The sequence below is a fragment of the Pleurodeles waltl genome, chromosome 11, assembly GCF_031143425.1.
Source record: "Pleurodeles waltl isolate 20211129_DDA chromosome 11, aPleWal1.hap1.20221129, whole genome shotgun sequence".
Classification (NCBI taxonomy): Eukaryota; Metazoa; Chordata; class Amphibia; order Caudata; family Salamandridae; genus Pleurodeles; species Pleurodeles waltl.
The window spans coordinates 4,885,711-4,910,017 of record NC_090450.1 but is presented as its reverse complement, the minus strand read 5'-3'; the positions used below and the strand labels follow the sequence as shown (position 1 = coordinate 4,910,017).

Sequence of the window (24,307 nt, the reverse complement as noted above, 5' to 3'; positions counted from 1 at the left end):
CCAAATGGTGGGGTTTGCGCCAAAGACTATGACTTCGATTTTGTCCCCATTCATTTTTAACCACTTCTGGTTCATCCACATTTTGAATTCTCTCATACAGGTTTGAAACCTGTCAACTGGGATGTCAGCACTGTCTTGCATGGTAACAATGATTTGGGTGTCAGCAGCATATGAGGACACCTGGAAGTCAAAAGATCGAACCAAATTAGCCCCAAAAGAAGGTTTGTAAGGGGCTGAGCAGAAATTCCGGTACTTAACCGACAATATTCTCTCCTGGAGAATCGTCTCCAGAATGCTCAAAGCCGAACCCCTCAGACCCGCTTGGGATAGGCAGTGTATCAGTATCTGGGGTGAAATGGTGCTGAATGCAGCTGACAGATCTAATGGAATCAGAATTGCTTTTTTTGTGCAACTTCCCAGCGGACTAGTGGAAACTGGATGTGAACAGGGCTCTGCTATTGGCCTCTGCTTGGCATCCTGCAAGTAACTAAGTGCCTCTGCTAAGGTCCTGGGGGCTTTACAAGTGTACTCTTGCAGTGGATTGGGACGAATCTGGATGATGTATCTGATCTGTGCTCCATCTGTGCTCCATCACAGCTAGTTCCAAGTCTATAGGGACCATTGACTATACACACTTTGTGGTTCTTAGCGCTAATCCTACTTAAAACTTTAAAACACAATACCTCCAGTTACACTTATAGTTTTTGTGTCATTTGGTGTCATTGTGTTTATTACATATTACGCTATTTTCCTAAGTCAGTTTCACATTCTTATTGTTCTGCATTTTAACTTTGTTACTGCTTTGGTGCTGCTTATATATTTGATGCAATGCCTCTGGGTTAAGCCTTTCCGCTCTGTGCCAAAGTCCCCAGGTGCTTGAGGTCTGCTTTATTTTGTGCCTTTAGTTGTTCTCCCTGACAAGGATGTGGATTATTAATTGAAGTGGGTACTTACCCCCTCAACTAAAACTCCAATTTCTTACAATCACTTTCATACTTCAAACAAACAAGCTGTATCTATGGACAGGAGTCTTATCTAGTTTAAACTACAGTTAGGGTGGTAGGAATCAATTGGTGGTTTATTGAATCATTTTCATAGATGCTGATTTTTGAGAGATGATCAGTTAAGATAAACAAGAAATAGTTTACATGGTGCATCCCCAAGATGGACTGGTTACATCTTGGATGGGATGTGCATCTTCACATCTTCCGTGCACAGTTACAGGATACTCTTGAGGCCTTCCCATGCTCTGGTCTCTCTTTGTTGGATTCTTGGTGCTTGTGCTCTCTGGAGGATGTTAGCAGGGAAAAGAAGCCAAGCGGTGATAAGAACTGCCTTTGCAGCTGCCCTAAAATTCAGCCAAGCCTCTAAACATGACAAGATAGCAAGCAGGCATTGGCAGGTTTGAGGCGCTTGGGATCCGAACATCAAATTGCAGATAATGGTTCACAGACTGTGCTCCACTGGGCCTGGAACCCATGTTCTGAAGTTCACGTCTCCTGGCTTTTAGCACAACCAGAAGTTAGAACAGATATTCAGGATTCTTTTTGTCTTCTCACAGGGTCTTGGACCAAACTCTTTTTGGGTTCCTGCATGAGAAAGGGGCTCAACAACACTATATTGGAAAGCACCCAGTATTGGAAAGCAGCCTTTAGACGTCATCCAAACCCTTTGAGTCAGCGTCATGTCAGGAAAGGTTCATTTCCTTCCTCCTCTCTTCTCCAACATTGAATCAGTCTCTCCTTCAGAGTAACACCTCACTCTTGTTTCCCCACTTCTGAAACTTCAGAAACTCTTCTCCCCTCCCTGGTGAAAAACATCCAGATAATAGAGATGGGCCAGTGAGTAGGACATCATCGCATAGACCAGAAGGAAGCCACAAACAGAATGTCTCCCACATCACAACCTTACCATGTCTTGTGTCCTGTCAATGGTTCAAACCAAGGCTTTGCTCTGTGGCTGTCAGCTTCCCCTTTTCATGGGAAGGCTATTGAAGGACGAAAGCCACATGTTTTTCTAAGGAGTGAATCTCCAACCGAGCACATTGTGGAATATTGTAGTGGCTTTATAAAGTCTGAAATTGTTTAACCTTACAAACAGTTCCCATTATATTGTTTTCACTTTTTATTTTTTTTAAAGTTTTAAATATTTGCTACTCTTCATTAAAAAAAAAAAAACAACCCTAGCCATTAATGTGGATGAGAGATCACTCCATATACTCCAGTGATCATATGGATGGCACGGGTGTCCTGGACAGTCAGAAATGTCCTAGTTATTAAAGAATCATTTCTTATGGTGACAGTCTTAGCATATCAAGTGACCTGACAATCCCTTTTTATAGGAGCTTCTTTGCATAGCACATGAAAGACATCTTATAATGAGCATTTCGGCTTTCTGTTTTTTTCCTGCAGGCCTTGTTGCTTTGCAAATAAAAACAAGCACTGTCAAAACCAATATATCACACCTTTGTGTCCTATTGGCTTTCCTAAAGGTTTTTGGCCATGCTGCACAGCATTCGCAATGCTGTGCCACGTGGCTGAATAAAACAAAATAAAAAAAACCTTTGATGCAGTTTTGTTATTTTGTAGATCCATGTTCTCTTTAGTTACTGATCTGAGGTGGATCAGTAACTAAAAAGGCAATAAAAGATGTAAAATTGGGTGGGTGGTGTAGTGGAATTAACATGGGGTGGGTGGGGGAATGGCGAACAAATGGAGAATGGTGGGGCAAATGGTGAAAAAACAAGGGAATGTGGGGCTAACTCTAAACAACCCTGGAAGGCAAACAAAAGCACAGGGGGTTACGGCTAGAGGGGATGTGAAAGCAATGGGTGGAGCAGGAACCAAAGAAACACAGGGGTTGGGGAAATGCAAGACAGAGGGCATGGATGGAAGGAAAAAATGGACAAAGCACATGGGAGAGCCCAAAACAGAGGGAAGGGAGAAGCAGTAAGGCAACAGAGAGCAACACAAAGTGCTGGTGAAGAGACCTGCATGAGGGAGACGGCTAATAAACACATTCTCTCTAATGGGGTGCTACACAAGAAAAGCAAAATAGTGAAGCCGCAATGCCAGCCAGTCAAAAACATTGTGAAGAGACAATGTTCCACAGGAGGGACAAACATAAAATTGTTAACCTTGGACACCAATAAGAAACTTGCAAATGAGAGTGAAAAGCAGAGCTAACCTAAGGTAACTAATGGGCCGGATACAAGCCCCTCTGTGTTCTTGGCTAGCCTCAATATGCCTCACAACAGATAACGTCTGCATTGTCTAGTAGGCTTGGCCTAAATATGGGAATTAAAAAAGTGAACAATCTGTGATTTCAATATGAGCCTATTGTTTCTCGCAGAGTGGAATTTCAACTTAGTTCTCCATGTTAACTACTGGACTAGATGTTCTTAAGTTTGCTGAATCCACAAAACATTCAAATATGCAATCTTTATCTACAATAAATTCAGGTTAGCTGGTTTACTCAGACACACTCTGTCTAACTTTTCCAGAAAAGTCCAAGTCTTTGAAAACCTAATGACCGAAGCAACCGACTCCCACTGGTGGCCAGTTGCATCCCGAGTCAGAGTAAAGACTTTTTTTTTTTTTTAAACATGTTTTTATTGATTTTTCAAGACGAAAGCCATACATTTTCTGGCACACATAGTCATTGATAACAAATTATCATTGGTTACAGTCTATCGTCTGGCTCTCCCATATTAATGGTCTATGTATATATCAAACAGCTAAGAACTTGTGTGCACTTCCCGGTCCGCTGATTCTGCCCATCACTACCGAGGTCGCTGCCACGTAGGGCAAAGCTTTCAGTTGCAGTGTGATTCTATTACCACTAGCGACAGGGGCCCATGTGACCACGCGGGCGAGGTCGGGGAGCAGAGGAGACAGGGGGGGGGGGGACAAGGCGGAGGGTTATGGCACAGTAGGTTTTAGCGCAGGTGTCCATTAATTGATTATGCAGGCCTTTTGGTGCTGTGGCATGCTTGCATGGGGGGATGGGCTACTAAGCTGTCAGTGTTGGCGAGGCATTGATGATGGGTATGTGTACGTCCCCAAGTGTAGTATTGCCTTTCTGCCGGGGGCAGGGCTCTCGGCCTACCAGGTGGATACAGCTATCTGTAATTCAGGGGGGTCTTTCATCGTTTTTGGCTTCTAGCCTAGACACTAAGACGCCCCAGGTCTCGCAGCCCGCCTGCCGCAGTCCCCTACGGGTTAAGTTTGTTAATACCTGATGCTCAGCTCGAGCCCAACGTAACGTAAGAGCAAGCCAGACTTTTAAGTCAGGCGCGTTGCAAGCCTTCCAGTTCATTGCTATCAATCTTTTGTACATTACATACGCTAGATCTACGAACCTGTGCAAGTGTTTATTTCTTTTCGTCCTTGTCCTTAATCCGAGTAGACAGGATTTGGGATTCGTGTCCAGATTGAGCCCCGTGATTTCCGCTAAGGCTGTGACCACCCCCTCCCACTCCCCCCTTAACCGCGGGCACTCCCAGACCATGTGATAGAACTGTGCTGCTGGTGTTTTACATCTGGGACAGGCTGGATCCGATCCGGGGAACATGCGTTTAATCCTGGCTGGCGCCAGGTATGTCTGATGTAGATAATTGAACTGTGTATATCGGAATCTGGGGTTTCTTGAGACCTCACGTGTGTGACACAGAGCTTTTGGCCAGTCTGTCCCTGAGAGCGGATTAGGCAGTACCATGTTCCACCTCTCCCTAGCTTTCTGCAAGTTGTCTTCCGGGGGTCGATTCAGAAGTTTATAAAGGTTTGAGACTGCTTTTCCTTGGGGGTCCCAGTTCAGCATGTGGTGCAGGGTAACTGAGATATCAGGCTCTACGTCGCCAGATGCCCACGTTTTCCTGATTGCATGGCATATCGCGTGATATGCCAAGAATTGCCCCGGATTGATCTCTGTAAGGGCCTGTATAGCTTCGAAAGTCATTAATTTCCCTTCCTCGAAACAGTCTCCTACTGCACCAATACCCGCGTCTAACCAGGTTGTAGGTGAATATGAGCCAGCTTCCACCCGCCCGGGGAGCCTATCCAGCGGGAGGAGTGGTGAGTAGGGTAGTTTTTTAACTCCTTTTTGGATATACTTCTTCCAGTATGTGTGTGCCACTATCATCAGTGGGTTTGTGCATGTGCTTTTAGTCTGCTTATCCAACAGCCAAGCTAGTATGGGAGCGCCTTGGAGTTGGGATTGTAACCATATCGTTTCTGCCGAGTTAGGTCTGTGGAGCCAATTTAAGATCCACTGCAGCTGTGCGGCCGCAGAATAGAGCTCAAAGTTTGGGGCGCCCAGTCCACCCATTGCTACCGGATGATGTAGCGTGGTAAGTGCAACTCGCCTTCTGCCCTCTCCCCAAACCAGTTGTAGCAGGATGGAGTTCAAGCCGACGAAGAAGCTTTTGGGGATAATGATTGGTAGGGCCGCAAAATAGTACAGCAGTCTGGGTAATATCAGCATGTTTGCTATAGCTACTTTACCCAGTGGGGAGAGAGGTAATTTATTCCAGAAGCGTAGTGAACTCTTAACAGAGGACACCGCTTTCCCCAGATTTCCATCCCTTAAATCTTCCGCCCTGTGGTATACGTTGATTCCTAAGTATTTAAATGTGTTGAAGCACCATTTAAGGTGGCCTGGTGGGGCACTTTCTTGCCTCGCAGGCGCCCAGCTGGTTAGTGGGAATATGCAGGATTTCCCCCAATTAACTATTAGACCAGATACCCTTCCGAACTCAGACAGCAGCGACATCACTGGGGGCAGCGACTCCTCCACTCTGCGTATGTATATCAGGGCATCATCTGCGTATAGTGATATGGAGTGGAGAGTGCCGTTCCTTGACACCCCCCAATCTTCTTTTTTGGCCCGGATGCGTGCAGCTAGTGGTTCCATCGCTAAGGCAAATAGGAGGGGGGAGAGGGGGCAGCCCTGTCTTGTTCCCCTGTTAATCGGAAAGCTTTCTGATATTTCTCGTCCCGTCTTCACCCTAGCCTGTGGGGAAGTGTACAGAATGCGTACCCAGTTTGTGAATTTTGGGCCGATACCCAGTAACTGCATAGTGGCAAACAGGAAGTCCCATTCTAATGTATCAAACGCTTTTTCTATGTCGAGCGATATTACCACCTCCTCGAGTGCGGTCAGGGGAGTGTCACCCATCACACTGAGCAGCCTCCGAATATTTAGGAAGGTGTTACGTTTCGGGATGAATCCATTCTGGTCATCGTGTACCAAGATATGCATGTAGGGAGCTAGTCTGTTAGCCAGGATTTTGCCAAGTATCTTGCAGTCTAGGTTCAACAATGAGAGAGGTCTGTAAGACCTGACGTCAGTGGGGTCACGCCCCTGCTTTGGAAGGACCACTATCATTGCCTCTCTCATTGAGGGAGGCAGGATACCATTGGTGCCTGCTTCTTCAAACGTTTTTAGGAGATGTGTGTTAAGGTGCGCCGCGAAAGTGGAGTAGTATTCCGACGGCAGGCCATCTGTCCCTGGGGCTTTATTCCTGGGAAGTTGTTCAAGAGCCTTATTAAGTTCCACTAATGTGATGGGGGCTTCCAGTGTGTCTCTGTCGACATGCATTAGTTGGGGTAGGGGAGAATCTGCTAAAAAGGACTCAAGTTGTTGGATGGTACATGATGTGCTTTTGGTGTATAATTGTGTATAATATTCCCTAAACGCATCATTTATTTTTACCTGTGTAGTAGCTATTGCGCCTGCGCCTGTTCCTATCGCCCCGATCGGAGAGCACCGCCGGTCCTCCCGCAGCAGCCATGCGAGCAGCCTACCAGATCTGTCGCCCTCCGATTGTAGCCTAGCCACGTGGTGTTTGTGATCGTGAAGGCGTAATGTAGCATCAGCCTTTGCATGTTCCGCGCGCATTTCCTTCAGGGCCGTGTATGGCGTTGCATTGCGGGCAACTGCGTTTTCTAGTGCTCTTAGTTTCTTCTCCAGCTTGCTAACCTCTGCATGGAGTGTGCGCCTCACCCCCCATGTAGTGGAAATACAATGTCCACGGATCACCACTTTGTGTGCGTCCCACTCCATTGCTCTTGATTTTGTGGTGCCAGTGTTTAATACCCAATACTGTTTCAGCGCTGTTCTCAGTGAGTCTGCGAACGCAGGGTCGTGTAAGGCTTCCGCTTGTAGCCTCCACGTTGGGATAGCCTGGCGCTTCCTGCCCCAGTCCAGAACTATTTTAAGCGGTGAATGATCTGACAATGTCTTGGCTAGGTATTCTATTCTACTGGTCCCTGTGCAGATCTCCTGGGTGCCCCACATCAAGTCTATCCTGGTGTGTACCTTATGTGGTGCTGAATAAAATGAATATTCCCTGTGTCGTGGGTGTTTCATGCGCCATATGTCATGAAGGCTCATGTTACTAGCCCATATCGATAATGGGCGGCTGGGGTGTCTGATGACTATTGAATCTGTGGGGGGATTTGACCTGTCCAATGCTGGATCTGGCGTGCAATTGAAGTCGCCTCCCCATATGGCGGGTGTTTCAGGATTCGTTAGTAACGCTGGAGTGAGTGTGCTCAGGAACTCAGGCAGTGCGCTATTGGGAGCGTATACCCCTATGATTGACAATTGTCTGCCGTCCAGCTTACCCTCCACTACCACATATCTGCCCTCGTGATCTATCTTGTGTGATGTTTGGATAAAAGGGACATTCCCTGCTATCCATATAAGTACCCCCCTCGCGAAGGTTGAATAGGATGTGCCCACAATCTGACCTCCCCATTTACTGCGTAGATCCTGCAGGTCTGGGTCCAGCAGGTGAGTCTCTTGTAGTATTGCAATATGTGTGCCATGGCGTTTGAGTCGTGCATGCACCCTGGACCTTTTGCCCGGAGTCCCCAGCCCCCTGATGTTCCAAGTGACTATGTCATATTTGTATGCGCTATGGGTTGTGGATTGGGCCATATTCAATTTGTGAGTGCATGTCTTGCACCCCGGATCCCGGGAAGGCCCATTGGGTCCCCTCCGCCCCCGCCGCCCCCGCGTGCGGGCCCCTTGCCTCCGGGCGTTTAACCAGTGTTGCGAGCAGACCGGTAGTGCACAAACTAATAGTTACCCTCTTTCCCTCCCCAACTGGATCCCAACCCCAACTATGAACTTGCAACAGGCTACACACCCATTTTAGGTGCGTGCCAAGGTGTATCCGTATGGATATCTGCGGGGGAGCAATAATACTATCCGGATGCGGCTCATTTTAGGGGCTCGCATCCTTCTGCAGACACGGTCCGCAAATTGGCTTGGGGCACTCCCAGGGCACAGCCATCCACCCCCCCACCCCACGCCGCCCGCCGCGCACAATATGAATAAAGGAGTTATCTCCAGGAGCAAACGTGCAAGGATACATAAGTTCAGGTGATGTGACCAACCACATCAGGAGGAGGTCGCAAAGTTCAGTTCTGTATTCAGGCTGTGGCGGTTGGTCCCCCCCGGGGGGGATAGTTCAGTAGTGTTTGTTCAGAGTGTGTCTGCGGACCTAGGGGTGAGCTCCGGGCCCCTCAATGCCTCCGTTAATGTAGAGTCCGAGCTGACCGAGTCAGAATCCGAGCCCTCCACTGGTTGGGTCCTGAGCGTCTCAAAGGAATTCTGAGTTAGTAGGGGGGTTTCTTTAAGGGCCCTGGCTCTCTCCTCTGCAGCCTGTTCTTCCGTGGGTTGACCCCTGGCCCGCCTTTTGGATCGTTTCCTAGGTTTCATCGTTGACCAGTTCTCGCCGGTACCAGCTGCCTCGCGGGGTTGGGCGAAGCCTTTGGCATGCATCCACGTCCAGGCATCTTCCGGTGAGGTGAACATATGAATGCGCTCATTTGTTGTTACACGTAATTTAGCGGGGAACATTAATGCGTATTTTATGTCATACTCCCGGAGGCGTTGTTTAACTTGGGTGAAGGAGTTGCGTTGCCTTTGCACTTCCTGAGTGAAATCTGGATAAGCGTAAACAGTTGAGTCCTCATACCTGTATGGACCTTTGCTGCGGAACTGTTGAAGTATCGTATCCCGGTCCCTGAAGTTTAGGAACCTAGCTATCAGTGGAGGTTTCGGAGGTTGGCCCGGTGCCGGGGGGCGTCCGGGGATTCTATATGCTCTTTCCACTGAGAAGAATTTGGATGGGTTCCCATTCAGGACCTCTTTAATTAGCCAGTGTTCCAGCAGGAGCTCTGAGCTTTGATCCAGTGATTTTTCAGGAAGACCAAGAAAACGTATGTTGTTGCGACGGGATCTGCCCTCCGCCTCCTCTGCTCTTCTCATCAGTGACTTTACTTCTGCATCTAGACGGAGAACTTGTTTTTGGTTATCCGCTACCGAGGGGGCCAGGTCACTTAGCACCGCCTCCGCTGTCTTCACTTTATCAGATAGTTTGCCATGGTCTACTCTGAGGATGTTCAGGTCTTGCGATACCGTGTCTATCCTGGTCTCCAGTGAGGTTTTAGTGTCCATGATTGCTTGTAGTATTTTCTCGAATTGCGAGGAATGTGACATGAGCGTGGACTCCAACGACTGCAGAGAGGGCGTATGCTGCTGATCTCCGGGAGCCTGGCCTGGCGTGTTCCGGTCCTGGTTTTTAGCTGATTTGAGCCTTCCGGCCATTTTGACTTATCTGTTGCGGCCTGATTCTTCCCAGAATCTCGCGCTCACCTACTTTCTCTGGTCCCTGTAAGCGAGGAGGGCATATATGTCCCCGCGGGGCCACGCCGGTGCAGATTTCAGTTTTTGAGGTTTCGGCCCTACTGTTGGTTCTCTTAATGAGATCTTATTCAGGTGGTCTAGTGCCTCCCGACGCTAGGTCCACGTGCATGCCCCGAGCCCCCGGTCAGCAGCCAGCTCCAGGCTCTAGGTCCACTTTCAGTGTGGAGTAGAGGAGTAGTATTCCCAGGTGTGTTTACTTAGTGTGATGCGGGCTCGCACAGTTCTTTAAGCACTGTTCCTCTCTGTGGTGCAGGTCGGCGCCATTTAACAGAGGATATGGCTTTGCTTGATCCTGGTCGACCCTGCGCTAGCCACGTCTATGGTAGCTTCGATATCCAGCTGCAGGTCCAGAGACGATTCCCGGGAGGGACGCTCCACGCCAACCGCTATAGGATAGGGAGGCACCCCCAGTGGCCCACAGCAGGATTCGTCTCCCGTCCTTCTTCCCCCCTCGCGGGCAGGAAGGGGTAGGCGATGCAAGGCGAAGGCAGTGACCAGTTCCCCTCGCAGCGGTCCCCGCAGACGCCGTATGTCCGTCTCGCCCTCCAAATCTGGCGCAGTACCCCACCCCAAGGGGAGACGGCGCCAGCGGCCTCCAGGAGAGGGCGCGTCTGCTGTGGCCGAGCGCACAGCCGCCCGACAGGGCCCGCGGCCACGTGTAGCAGCTGGGCAGTCCAAGGAGCGGATCCCGACCCGCTCGTGTAACAGATACGCCCCTGGCCTGTTGTTGTGGTCCCACAGGGCCTTTTGCGGAGTGGAAGGCGCGTCCCTCCGCTCGCTTCCAGTCACGGCGGGGACGTCCACCCGGGGTCCCTGCAGTCCCCGCCGCTGAATCGCCGCTGCTCCCTGAGGCTCCCCCGCGCCCGATTGGGGGGGAGGGGAAACTCCGGCGGCCGATTGGCGTCGAGGAGGGGGGGGGGCACCCAGGGCGGAATTATAGCTTAATATGGGTTTATCACCCTCGCGAGGTGGGCCGCTCCCCGCTTCCGCGCACCCACCTCTCCTTCAGTCCTTAAGGCCGCATCCAGCCCGACGCGGCCAGCAAAATGGCGGCCGCAGCTCCCGGCTCCGAGCTGCTCCGCGGCAGTCCCTCTGCCCGGCCGCTCGATCACGTCCGGAGCCGCCAGCGAGAGGAGAGCGGTCCCAGCCGCGGATCCCGCCGCAGGGCTGCGACAGCGGCGCCCCAGAAGCGCCCGCAATTATTTACGAGGCGAGCCCGAGAGGAGCGCTTATTCAAGCTTCCTTCCCGGTCGCCATCTTGGCTCCTCCCCGTCAGAGTAAAGACTTCATGTCTCCCACACAGATACCTTTTCAACCTTCCTAACAATTGCATTACATCCCCTCTCTGATATAGAAGGATTCTGGGTGGCTTATCCAAGTGAACTTCTTCTCTACCCCTCCAAGAGTTTGTGTCCAACTGTAGGAGTCTTGCCTGGCTTGTAGTGGGTACTTTTGGTATTTACACCTTACACCAGGTCAGTTATCCCTTATTAGTGAAGCTATAGCAGAGCAGCTTAGGCTGAACTAGGAGACATGCAAAGCTCCTGCAGTACCACTTATAGTTATACAGTACTTATACACATGTAAAGACAATACTCAGCGTTACCAAAAATAAAGGTAGTTTATTGGGGTGACACAAGGCCAAAAATATCTTAGAGGCAATACTCCTTCTGGAGGTAAGTATTATACACAATATATACACTAGACACCAAAATAAGGTAAGTAATTAGACATAGGATAGTGCAAACAATAGGAAATGCTATAGAATGCATTGGGAGAAAATAGGTCTTGGGACAACACAAACCATATACTAAGAAAGTGGAATGCGAACCACAAATTCCCCCCTAGACATGTGTAGTGTGTAGAGAATCGCTGGGAGAGTAGGAATACAGTAAAGGTAAGTAAATTACCCCACCCCAGAGCCCAGAAATGCAGGAGTAAAGTACTGAAAGTTTCCTTAGGACACACTACAAGTTGCGATTAGAGCAAGACTGCAAACAACAAAATGGTTGATTCCTGGAACTGAAGACCTGCAAAGGAAGGAGACCAAGTCCAGAAGTCGAAAGAAGTTCTAGAAAGGAGAGGAGCTCCTGCCAACCCAGGAAAGGGTCCAAAAGAAGAGTCCCTGGTTGGACGAAGACTGCAGAAATGCACCCAAGGAAGATGTCAGTGGGTTCCTGCATGGTGCACTGGATGTCCCACGAAGAGCAGTTGGATGCAGGTGAGTTTTGGTGCTGGATTCCTCCAACAAGCCTTGGTTCCGGCAAAGTTGCAGTTTGCGTCAAAGTGGAACTATCTGGAACCAGGAGCGACCTGGGATTCTCAACTCTGTGTGAGGAGGAAGAGGGGGCTCTCAGCACTTTATAGAGCCATCAGAACACCAGATATCACCCACGGGAGTCCCAGGACACGGGGACAAAGGAGGTGCAAAATGCCATTGGTGCAGCACTACAAAGGAAGGTCCCATGCCACCGGAGAACAACTCTGCAAGTTGAACATCGCAGGATAGAGTGCTGGAGACCTGGGCCAGGCTGTGCACAAAGGAATTTTGCAAAGAGTGCACAGAGGCCTCAGGAGGTGAAAAAGACCCGGTGCACAGAGGTACTGTCATTCTCGGGGAAGGCAAGGTCTTACCCCCTCCAAATTGGGACAGCAGGGCCTCAGGACAGTCTGTGTCGATGAGTTCTACCCTCTAAGTTCCAAGGAGCATGCTCGTTACCAGGAGAGGAGTCCAAGAGAACCGGCCGTCGACTTAGAAGGTGCCTGCGTGAGCAGGGAAGTGACTCTGTCACTTCACGGGAGATTTCTTCGCCCTTCTGGTGCTGGGTGAAGACAGGGAGTCCCCAGAGCATGCACACCATGACAACTGTTGCAGTTGCTGGCTGGAGCTGAAGTTGCAGAGGAAAAGTATCCCTTCTAGATACTTTGTTGCTGTTACAGCGGTTCCTGGAGCAATCTGCGATTCATCCGAGGTCAGAGGATGAAGTAGTAGTTGCAGAGAATTCCTGCTGGAAAGTTGCAAGTAGAAACTGAAGAGAAACCCACAGGAGAGCCCCCTAAATGGCCCTGAGAGGGGGATTGGCTACCTTATCAGGAATTGACCTATCAGGAGGGGTCTCTGACGTCACCTGCTGGCACTGGCCACTCAGAGGCTTCCAGAGTGTCCCCACACCTTGCAAAGCAAGATGACTGAAGTCCTGGACACACTGGAGGAGCTCTGGGCACCAACCCTAGGGTGGTGATGGACAGGGGAGTGGTCACTCCCCTTTCCTTTGTCCACTTTCACGCCAGAGCAGGAACTGGGCATCCCTGAACCGGTGTAGACTGGCTTAGCAAGGAGGGCACCATCTGTGCCCTTCAAAGCATTTCCAGAGGCTGGGGAAGGCTACCCCTCCCCAGCCTGTAAAACCTAGTTCCAAAGGGAGAGGGTTTAACACCCTGCTCCCAAAGGAAATGCTTTGTACTGCCTTCCTGGGACTGAGCTGCTCAGACCCCAGGAGGGCAGAACCCTGTCTGCGAGGTGGCAGCAGCTGTAGCCTCATTGCAAGCCTCAGAGAGCTGGGTTGGCAGTACTGGTGGTCCATGGTGGTGCCCCCAGGATGCATGGAATTGGCTCCCCAATACCAGATTTGGAATGGGGGGACAATTCCATGATCTTAAACACCTTACATTGTCATATTCAGAGTTACCATTGTGAAGCTACATATAGGTATTGGCCTATATGTAGTGCACGGGAATTGGCCCTGAACTATGTGGGGGCACCTTTGCTAGTGCAAGGGTGCCCTCACACTTAGTAACTTTGCACCTAAGCTTCAGTAAGTGAAGGTTAGACATATAGGTGACTTATAAGTTATTTCAGTGCAGTGAAAATGGCTGTGAAATAGTGTGTGCACTATATCATGCAGACTGCAATGGCAGGCCTGTGGAAGGGTTTGTCTGAGCTCCTTATGGGTGGCAAAAGAAATGCTGCTGCCCATAAGGATCTCCTGGAATCCCAATGCCTTGGGTACAAAGGTACCATATACTAGGGACTTATAAGGGGGGTCCAGTGTGCAAATTGAAATTGGTAAGTGAAGTCGCTACCCTATAGTGACAAAGTTAGAAGCAGAGAGAGCATAAGCACTGAGGTCCTGGTTAGCAGAGCCTCAGTGACACAGTCAAGCACTATACACAACACACACATTAGGCCATAAACTATGAGCACTGGGGTCCTGACCAGCAGTATCCCAGTGAGACAGGCAAATCCTTACTGACATACAGGTAAACATAGGGGTAACATGCCAAGAAAGAGGGCACTTTCCTACACCAACCCCTCCACTTCAGGTAATTTACATTTCCTCTTCTAACTACATCGGGGTCACACTGAGCATCTCTAGTCACACTCTTTAAACAGCAGAACCTTAAAAGGTCACTGAATCTAGCACACACAGTAGAACTATTGACATCGTGATTCAGCCCCAGGTGTCGTGGCATCAGTAATTGACCTTAGGTCATCCCTCTCAAGGTTGCTTAAACCTGATTCCCAAATATGAATGTGGACTCCGGAAAAAAAACAAAAAACTTCTGGACTTCTTTACATGTGTTCTTTCAGAGTTTTGATATGTTGACCATACAAGCATGCTCTCATCGTGCACAACATAACACTTAAGTGAGTGACGAAAGAATGGGCCCTGCTGTTGAGTGAGGGGACATATATACTTTATCCATAACTTCTTGTAACTCCTCAGAAGAGATGCTCCTTTTGGAGGAGGGTGACAAACTCAATGGGATTAGTAAATTGTTCTTTAAAGCAGAGTGTCATTCTGATCAGAATACAAATACAGAAACCTCCTAGGAAAGCTACGTGAGGTAACACAAGTAACCTGCAATCACAGGTTCAAATGCCCCTTGTTACTACTTAGTCAATCATTCTTAGCAGGGGGGATAATTGAATACCACACAACAGCTGTAATTTACAGGCTGCAAAGGGCCAAACAGCTGCATTAAACATTATATGCAAACAACCACAACACAAATACATTTCCTGTTCAACACTTAAACGCTGTAGGGGGTCTTTACCTGTGGACATCTGTTAAATTAAACCATGGCTGCTGCTGGACGGCCACAAAGCTAACAACCTGTATGATGAAGGCAAACATCGCGTTGAAGCACAATGAAAGGACCAAGGGGGGTGACATCAGTTGGTTCGGCGGTCTGTAGGGAGCCAGCTTTGGGTTGGCACCATTCAGGCTTACTGCAAGAAAAAAACATGGATGAAGTATGAAGAACTCCAATGTCTCTCTTGCTGGTGCTAACCCAGCCCCAAGTTCTACTGCATAAATCCATCAATTGATATACATCATGAAAAGGTGTCTCCAGACGTCCTGTAACACACACACACATATAATATATATATATATATATATATATATATATATATATATATATATATATATATATATATATATATTCACTGAATGTTTAAGTTACTTTACAGTTAGGTGTAATAAAAAGTTTGTTTTTTAAACAACCATAGGTTAAAGTAACGTTATAGTAATGTGAATTTGTCAGTGACAACATTAATGTTTTGAACTAAAAAAACACAGAATTTACGAGGTATAGTTAGCAGTAGTGGTTACATTTTAATGAAAATTATAACTATAACTTTAGTATCTTTAATATTTGTGTACTTTAAACTTAATTCACATAGGGGAAATAGGTTTTCCTAACTATAACTAAGCTTTAACCTTTGTTTTTATTCATTGAATTGCAATGGTGTTTTGTTATTTTTTAATAAAAATGTGTTTCAAAACAGATTCCAGTGTCACAAGTGGAGAGTTGTTATGTTGAGTGTCATCCAGTACAGTGGAGCAGTGTTGTAAAGTCTATTGTCATAGAATGGTGTATTGTAGATTAGAATCGAGTGGAGCAGAATGTAGTTGCATATCATATAGTGTAGTAAAGTGTTATATAGTGTAGTGGCGTGGTGTCTCATTTAGTGGAGTCAAGTATCATAGACTGGAGCAGCGAGTTGGACAGTACAATGGCAGGTTCAACAGTAGAGTATGGAGTCATTGATTATCATGGAGGGAAGCAGAGTGTTTTAGAGTGGAGTAGTTTGAAAGTAGAGTGTCAGAGCGGAATATCCTCAAGGTGAGTGTTGTAGAGTACAGTGTAGGAGACTGTCCTAGAGTGGAGTGCTGTGTCATATAGTGGAGTAGCACATCATTGAGAGAAGATGGATGGTGTGTCATTGAGTGTCATACAGTGTAGTACAGTGACCTAGAGTGGATAGACATAGAGCGGAGTAGACTGGCATAGAGTGTAGTACAGTGTTGTAGAATGGAGATGCATACCACGGAGTAGAGTGTGGGACAGTGGAGCAGTGGAGCGTGGAGAATAGTACAGTGGCATAGAGTGGAGTGCTGTGTCACATAGTGGAGTGGCACATCATCGAGAGAAGATGGATGGTGTGTCATTGAGTGCCATACAGTGAAGTACAGTGTTATAGAGTGGAGTGGTGTGTCATATAGTGGAGTAGCACATCATTGAGAGAAGATGGATGGTTTGTCATTGAGTGTCATACAGTGTAGTACAGTGACCTAGAGTGGATGGACATAGAGCGGAGTAGACTGGCATAGAGTGTAGTACAGTGTTGTAGAATGGAGATGCATACCACGGAGTAGAGTGTGGGACAGTGGAGCAGTGGAGCGTGGAGTATAGTACAGTGGCATAGAGTGGAGTGCTGTGTCACATAGTGGAGTGGCACATCATCGAGAGAAGATGGATGGTGTGTCATTGAGTGCCATACAGTGTAGTACAGTGTTATAGAGTGGAGTGCTGTGTTATATAGTGGAGTAGCACATCATTGAGAGAAGATGGATGGTGTGTCATTGAGTGCCATATAGTGTAGTGCAGTATCATAGAGTGAAGTGCTGTGTCATATAGTGGAGTAGCACATCACTGAGAGAAGATGGATGGTTTGTCATTGAGTGTTATACAGTGTAGTACAGTGGGGTAGAGTGGATGAACATAGAGTGGAGTAGACTGGCATAGAGTGCAGTACAGTATTGTAGAATGGAGATGCATACCAAGGAGTAGAGTGTGGGACAGTGGAGATGTGGAGCATGGAGTATAGTAGAGGGGCATAGAGTGGGATACAATCTCCTAGAGTGTAGTATAATGAAATGGAGTACACTGGATTGGGGTAGTGTAGAGTGGAGTAACATGCCATAAAGCAGATTGGCATGTTGCAGACTATAGGGGTGTGGAACTGTAGGAAATTACCATCTTGCCTGGCATGTTACCCCCATTTTTCACTGTATATATGTTGTTTTAGTTGTATGTGTCACTGGGTCCCTGGTAACCCAGGGCCCCAGTGCTCATAAGTGTGCCTGAATGTGTTACCTGTGTAGTGACTAACTGTCTCACTGAGGCTCTGCCAATCAGAACCTCAGTGGTTATGCTCTCTCATTTCTTTCCAAATTGTCACTGACAGGCTAGTGACCATTTTTACCAATTTACATTGGCTTACTGGAACACCCTTATAATTCCCTAGTATATGGTACTGAGGTACCCAGGGTATTGGGGTTCCAGGAGATCCCTATGGGCTGCAGCATTTCTTTTGCCACCCATAGGGAGCTCTGACAATTCTTACACAGGCCTGCCACTGCAGCCTGAGTGAAATAACGTCCACGTTATTTCACAGCCATTTTACACTGCACTTAAGTAACTTATAAGTCACCTATATGTCTAACCTTTACCTGGTAAAGGTTAGGTGCAAAGTTACTTAGTGTGAGGGCACCCTGGCACTAGCCAAGGTGCCCCCACATTGTTCAGAGCCAATTCCCTGAACTTTGTGAGTGCGGGGACACCATTACACGCGTGCACTACATATAGGTCACTACCTATATGTAGCTTCACAATGGTAACTCCGAATATGGCCATGTAACATGTCTATGATCATGGAATTGCCCCCTCTATACCATCCTGGCATAGTTGGCACAATCCCATGATCCCAGTGGTCTGTAGCACAGACCCTGGTACTGCCAAACTGCCCTTCCTGGGGTTTCACTGCAGCTGCTGCTGCTGCCAACCCCTCAGACAGGCAGCTGCCCTCCTGGGGTCCAGCCAGGCCTGGCCCAGGATGGCAGAACAAAGAACTTCCTCTGAGAGAGGGTGTGACACCCTCTCCCTTTGGAAAATGGTGTGAAGGCAGGGGAGGAGTAGCCTCCCCCAGCCTCTGGAAATGCTTTGTTGGGCACAGAGGTGCCCAATTCTGCATAAGCCAGTCTACACCGGTTCAGGGACCCCTTAGCCCCTGCTCTGGCGCGAAACTGGACAAAGGAAAGGGGAGTGACCACTCCCCTGACCTGCAGCTCCCCTGGGAGGTGTCCAGAGCTCCTCCAGTGTGCTCCAGACCTCTGCCATCTTGGAAACAGAGGTGCTGCTGGCACACTGGACTGCTCTGAGTGGCCAGTGCCACCAGGTGACGTCAGAGACTCCTTGTGATAGGCTCCTTCAGGTGTTACTAGCCTATCCTCTCTCCTAGGTAGCCAAACCCTCTTTTCTGGCTATTTAGGGTCTCTGTCTCTGGGGAAACTTTAGATAACGAATGCATGAGCTCAGCCGAGTTCCTCTGCATCTCTCTCTTCACCTTCTGATAAGGAATCGACCGCTGACCGCGCTGGAAGCCTGCAAACCTGCAACATAGTAGCAAAGACGACTACTGCAACTCTGTAACGCTGATCCTGCCGCCTTCTCGACTGTTTTCCTGCTTGTGCATGCTGTGGGGGTAGCCTGCCTCCTCTCTGCACCAGAAGCTCCGAAGAAATCTCCTGTGGGTCGACGGAATCTTCCCCCTGCAACCGCAGGCACCAAAAAGCTGCATTACCGGTCCCTTGGGTCTCCTCTCAGCACGACGAGCGAGGTCCCTCGAATCCAGCGACTCTGTCCAAGTGAACCCCCCAGTCCAGTGACTCTTCAGCCCAAGTTTGGTGGAGGTAAGTCCTTGCCTCACCTCGCTGGGCTGCATTGCTGGGAACCGCGACTTTGCAGCTACTCCGGCCCCTGTGCACTTCCGGTGGAAATCCTTTGTGCACATCCAAGCCTGGGTCCACGGCACTCTAACCTGCATTGCACGACTTTCTAAGTTGGTCTCCGGCGACGTGGGACTCCTTTGTGCAACTTCGGCGAGCACCGTTTCACGCATCCTCGTAGTGCCTGTTTCTGGCACTTCTCCAGGTGCTACCTGCTTCACTGAGGGCTCTTTGTCTTGTTCGACGTCCCCTCTCTCTTCAGGTCCAATTTGCGACCTCCTGGTCCCTCCTGGGCCCCAGCAGCGTCCAAAAACGCCAAACGCACGATTTGCGTCTAGCAAGGCTTGTTGGCGTCCTTCCGGCGGGAAAACACTTCTGCACGACTCTCCAAGGCGAGAGGGATCAGTTCTCCAAAGGAGAAGTCTCTAGCCCTTTTCGTTCCTGCAGAAACCTCAGCTTCTTCTGTCCAGTCGAAGCTTCTTTGCACCCGCAGCTGGCATTTCCTGGGCATCTGCCCATCTCCGACTTGCTTGTGACTTTTGGACTTGGTCCCCTTGTTCCACAGGTACCCTAGATTGGAAATCCACAGTTGTTGCATTGCTGGTTTGTGTCTTTCCTGCATTATTCCTCTAACACGACTACTTTGTCCTTAGGGGAACTTTAGTGCACTTTGCACTCACTTTTCAGGGTCTTGGGGAGGGTTATTTTTCTAACTCTCACTATTTTCTAATAGTCCCAGTGACCCTCTACAAGGTCACATAGGTTTGGGGTCCATTCGTGGTTCGCATTCCACTTTTGGAGTATATGGTTTGTGTTGCCCCTATCCCTATGTTTCCCCATTGCATCCTATTGTAACTATACATTGTTTGCACTGTTTTCTAAGACTATACTGCATATTTTTGCTATTGTGTATATATATCTTGTGTATATTTCCTATCCTCTCACTGAGGGTACACTCTAAGATACTTTGGCATATTGTCAGAAAAATAAAGTACCTTTATTTTTAGTATAACTGTGTATTGTGTTTTCTTATGATATTGTGCATATGACACTAAGTGGTACTGTAGTAGCTTCACACGTCTCCTAGTTCAGCCTAAGCTGCTCTGCTAAGCTACCATTATCTATCAGCCTAAGCTGCTAGACACCCTATACACTAATAAGGGATAACTGGGCCTGGTGCAAGGTGCAAGTACCCCTTGGTACTCACTACAAGCCAGTCCAGCCTCCTACATTGGTTGTGCAGTGGTGGGATAAGTGCTTGAGACTACTTACCACTCTTGTCATTGTACTTTTCATAAGATAAAAATATACAAAACAAGGTCAGTGTATATACACATAGCCAAAAAGTTTTGCATTTCCTCTTTTCACTCTTTTCTAAGTGCTGAAAAGTACTTCTAAACTTTCAAAAAGTTCTTAAAAGTTTAAAAAGTTTTTTTCTGTCTTTCCAAAAAGTTCTGAAAACTTTTTTCTCTTTTTCTATCACTTTAACTCTCTCTAAAAATGTCTGGCACAGGCCAAAGTGTTGATCTGTCCAAACTTGCATATGACAACCTTAGCTGGAAAAGAGCAAGGAGTCTCTGTATAGAGAGAGGTTTGAGTGTAGGGAAGAATCCTGCCTTGGAACTATTACTTAACATGCTTAGAGAACAGGATAAGGCCAGAGGTGCCCCATCTGTTGAAAAAGTACCTAATAGTTCCCAATCTGATTCAGGGACTCCCCCAGGAAAAGATTCAGGAAAGAAACTTCCTAGCCTGCCCATTACTAGACAATCTAGCATAGATGGTAATGATGATGAGCCACACCAAATAAGTAGTGTTGTCTCACATCATAGCAAAAGCATTTATTCTCACCATACTGGTAGTAATGTTTCTGTAAACCAAGCTGTTAAGTTGGCTTCTGTAAGGGACAGGTCTCCTTCTGTTCATTCCCATCATAGCTCTGTTTCTAGAAATGTCCCTCCCACCAACCCTGATGACAGAATGTTAGAGAGGGAACTCAATAAGTTGAGGGTGGAACAAACCAGACTGAAGCTTAAAAAGCAACAGCTGGATTTGGATAGACAGTCTTTTGAATTAGAGAAGGAAAGACAGAAGTTGGGTTTAGATACCCATGGTGGCAGCAGCAGTATTCCCCATAGTCATCCTGCAAAAGAGCATGATTCCAGGAATCTGCACAAGATAGTTCCCCCTTATAAGGAGGGGGATGACATTAACAAGTGGTTTGCTGCACTTGAGAGGGCCTGTGTTGTACAGGATGTCCCTCAAAGGCAGTGGGCTGCTATCCTATGGCTATCATTTAGTGGAAAAGGTAGGGATAGGCTCCTTACTGTGAAAGAAAATGATGCTAATAATTTCCAAGTTCTTAAGAATGCACTCCTGGATGGTTATGGCTTAACCACTGAACAGTACAGGATAAAGTTCAGAGAGACCAAAAAGGAGTCTTCACAAGACTGGGTTGATTTCATTGACCAGGCAGTGAAGGCCTTGGAGGGGTGGTTACATGGCAGTAAAGTTACTGATTATGACAGCCTGTATAACTTGATCCTGAGAGAGCATATTCTTAATAATTGTGTGTCTGATTTGTTGCACCAGTACTTGGTGGACTCTGATCTGACCTCTCCCCAAGAATTGGGAAAGAAGGCAGACAAATGGGTCAGAACAAGAGTGAACAGAAAAGTTCATACAGGGGGTGACAAAGATGGCAACAAAAAGAAGGATGGTAAGTCTTCTGACAAGGGTGGGGACAAATCTAAAAATGAGTCTTCATCAGGCACACAAAAACACTCTGGTGGGGGTGGTGGGTCCAAATCCTCCTTTAATCAGAACAAGGAAAAGAAACCATGGTGCTATTTATGTAAAATAAAAGGCCATTGGACAACAGATCCCAGTTGTCCAAAGAAAGGCACCACAGCTCCTACCACTACAACCCCTACTGCTACACCTAGTGTCCCTACTAATAGCAGTGGTGGTGGGAGCAAACCTACTAATAGCCAATCCAAGGGAGTAGCTGGGCTCACTTTTGGTAATTTAGTTGGGGTTGGTCTGATTAGGGAGACCACAGAGGCTACTTTAGTCTCTGAAGGGGCTATTGATTTAGCCACTTTGGTTGCTTGCCCCCATAACTTGGAGAAGTACAAGCAACTAACCCTAATAAATGGTGTTGAGGTCCAGGCCTACAGGGACACAGGTGCCAGTGTCACAATGGTGATTGAGAAACTGGTGCACCCTGAACAACACATACTTGGACACCAGTACCAAGTAACCGATGCTCACAACATAACACAAAGCCACCCCATGGCTGTTGTAAATCTCAACTGGGGGGGGGGGTAACTGGTCCAAAGAAAGTTGTGGTAGCTTCAGATTTACCTGTAGACTGTCTATTAGGGAATGATTTGGAGACATCAGCTTGGTCAGATGTGGAGTTGGAGGCCCATGCAGCAATGCTGGGCATCCCGGGGCATATTTTTGCTTTAACAAGGGCTCAGGCCAAAAAGCAAAAAGGACAGGGAAGCTTGGATCCTGGAACAATGGACCAAGTGCTCCCTAAAGCTAGGGCTAGTAGAAGCAAAACACTTCCTACTATCCCTCCCTCTACAGTGGATTCATCTTCTGAGGAAGAAGAATTCCCTCCCTGTGCAGAACCTACACCAGAGGAGCTGGAAGCAGACACTGCTGAGCTTTTGGGTGAAGGGGGGCCTGCCAGAGAGGAGCTGAGTGTGGCACAGCAAACCTGTCCCACATTAGAGGGTCTCAGACAGCAAGCTGTCAAACAGGCTAATGGGGATGTCAGTGACTCTCACAGAGTTTACTGGGAGGACAACCTCTTGTACACTGAGCATAGGGATCCTAAACCTGGAGCTGCCAGGAGATTAGTGATTCCTCAGGAGTACAGAAAGTTCCTCCTAACACTGGCACATTACATTCCCCTAGCTGGGCACCTGGGTCAAATGAAAACTTGGGACGGATTGGTTCCATTGTTTCATTGGCCTAGGATGTCAGAGGACACAAAGGAATTTTGTAAGTCCTGTGAAACCTGTCAAGCCAGTGGCAAGACAGGTGGCACTCCAAAGGCACCCCTTATCCCACTGCCTGTGGTTGGGGTTCCCTTTGAAAGGGTAGGGGTTGACATAGTTGGCCCCCTTGACCCTCCTACTGCTTCAGGCAATAGGTTTATCTTGGTGGTAGTGGACCATGCCACAAGATATCCTGAAGCTATTCCTTTAAGGACCACTACAGCTCCTGCAGTGGCAAAGGCCCTCCTAGGAATATTTTCCAGGGTGGGCTTCCCAAAGGAAGTAGTATCAGACAGAGGAAGCAATTTCATGTCTGCATACTTAAAGGCCATGTGGAAGGAGTGTGGTGTAACGTACAAGTTCACAACACCCTATCATCCACAAACAAATGGACTGGTGGAGAGATTTAATAAAACTCTCAAAGGCATGATTATGGGTCTCCCTGAAAAACTCCGCAGGAGATGGGATATCCTTCTACCATGCCTCCTTTTTGCCTACAGGGAGGTACCCCAGAAAGGAGTGGGCTTCAGCCCCTTTGAACTTCTTTTTGGACACCCTGTTAGGGGTCCACTCACACTTGTAAAGGAGGGTTGGGAACAACCTTTAAAAGCTCCTAAGCAGGATATTGTGGATTATGTACTTGGCCTCAGATCAAGGATGGCTGAGTACATGAAAAAGGCCAGTAAAAACCTTCAGGCCAGCCAGGAGCTCCAGAAGCAATGGCATGATCAGAAGGCTGTTTTGGTTCAGTACCAACCAGGGCAGAAAGTGTGGGTCTTGGAGCCTGTGGCCCCAAGAGCACTCCAAGATAAGTGGAGTGGACCCCACACAATTGTTGAAAAGAAGGGTGAAGTCACCTACTTGGTTGACTTAGGCACTGCCAGGAGTCCCCTTAGGGTACTCCATGTCAACCGCCTGAAACCCTACTATGACAGGGCTGATCTCACCCTGCTCATGGCAACATATGAGGGACAGGAAGAAGATAGTGATCCTCTACCTGATCTCTTCTCTTCCACAGATCAAGATGCTCTTGTGGAAGGTGTAGTTTTGGCTGATTGTCTTACTGCTGAGCAGAAAGACAATTGCATAAATCTCCTAGGACAATTTTCAGAACTCTTCTCTACTGTGCCAGGCACCACTTCTTGGTGTGAGCACACTATAGATACTGGAGACAGTTTACCTGTCAAAAGTAAGATCTATAGGCAGCCTGACCATGTCAGGGACTGCATAAAGCAAGAAGTTCAGAAAATGTTGGAACTAGGAGTGGTTGAGCACTCTGACAGTCCATGGGCTTCTCCTGTGGTACTGGTACCAAAACCCAATTCTAAAGATGGAAAGAAGGAAATGCGGTTTTGTGTAGACTATAGAGGTCTCAACTTGGTAACCAAAACTGGTGCTCACCCTATACCCAGGGCAGATGAGCTTATAGATACACTGGCATCTGCCAAGTATCTAAGCACTTTTGATTTGACTGCAGGGTATTGGCAGATCAAATTATCAGAAGATGCTAAATCTAAGACTGCATTTTCTACCATTGGAGGACATTACCAGTTTACTGTA

At 47.9% G+C, this 24,307-nt stretch overlaps 1 protein-coding gene across 1 annotated transcript in view; it reads right to left on the bottom strand.

Moving 5' to 3' along the window:
* Positions 1-24,307, bottom strand: part of LOC138265210 (probable cation-transporting ATPase 13A4) — a 389,906-nt gene that overhangs the window by 43,590 nt on the left and 322,009 nt on the right. Inside the window, 1 exon segment of the mRNA XM_069212761.1 lies at positions 14,776-14,950. Coding sequence (XP_069068862.1) covers positions 14,776-14,950 — 175 coding nt within the window.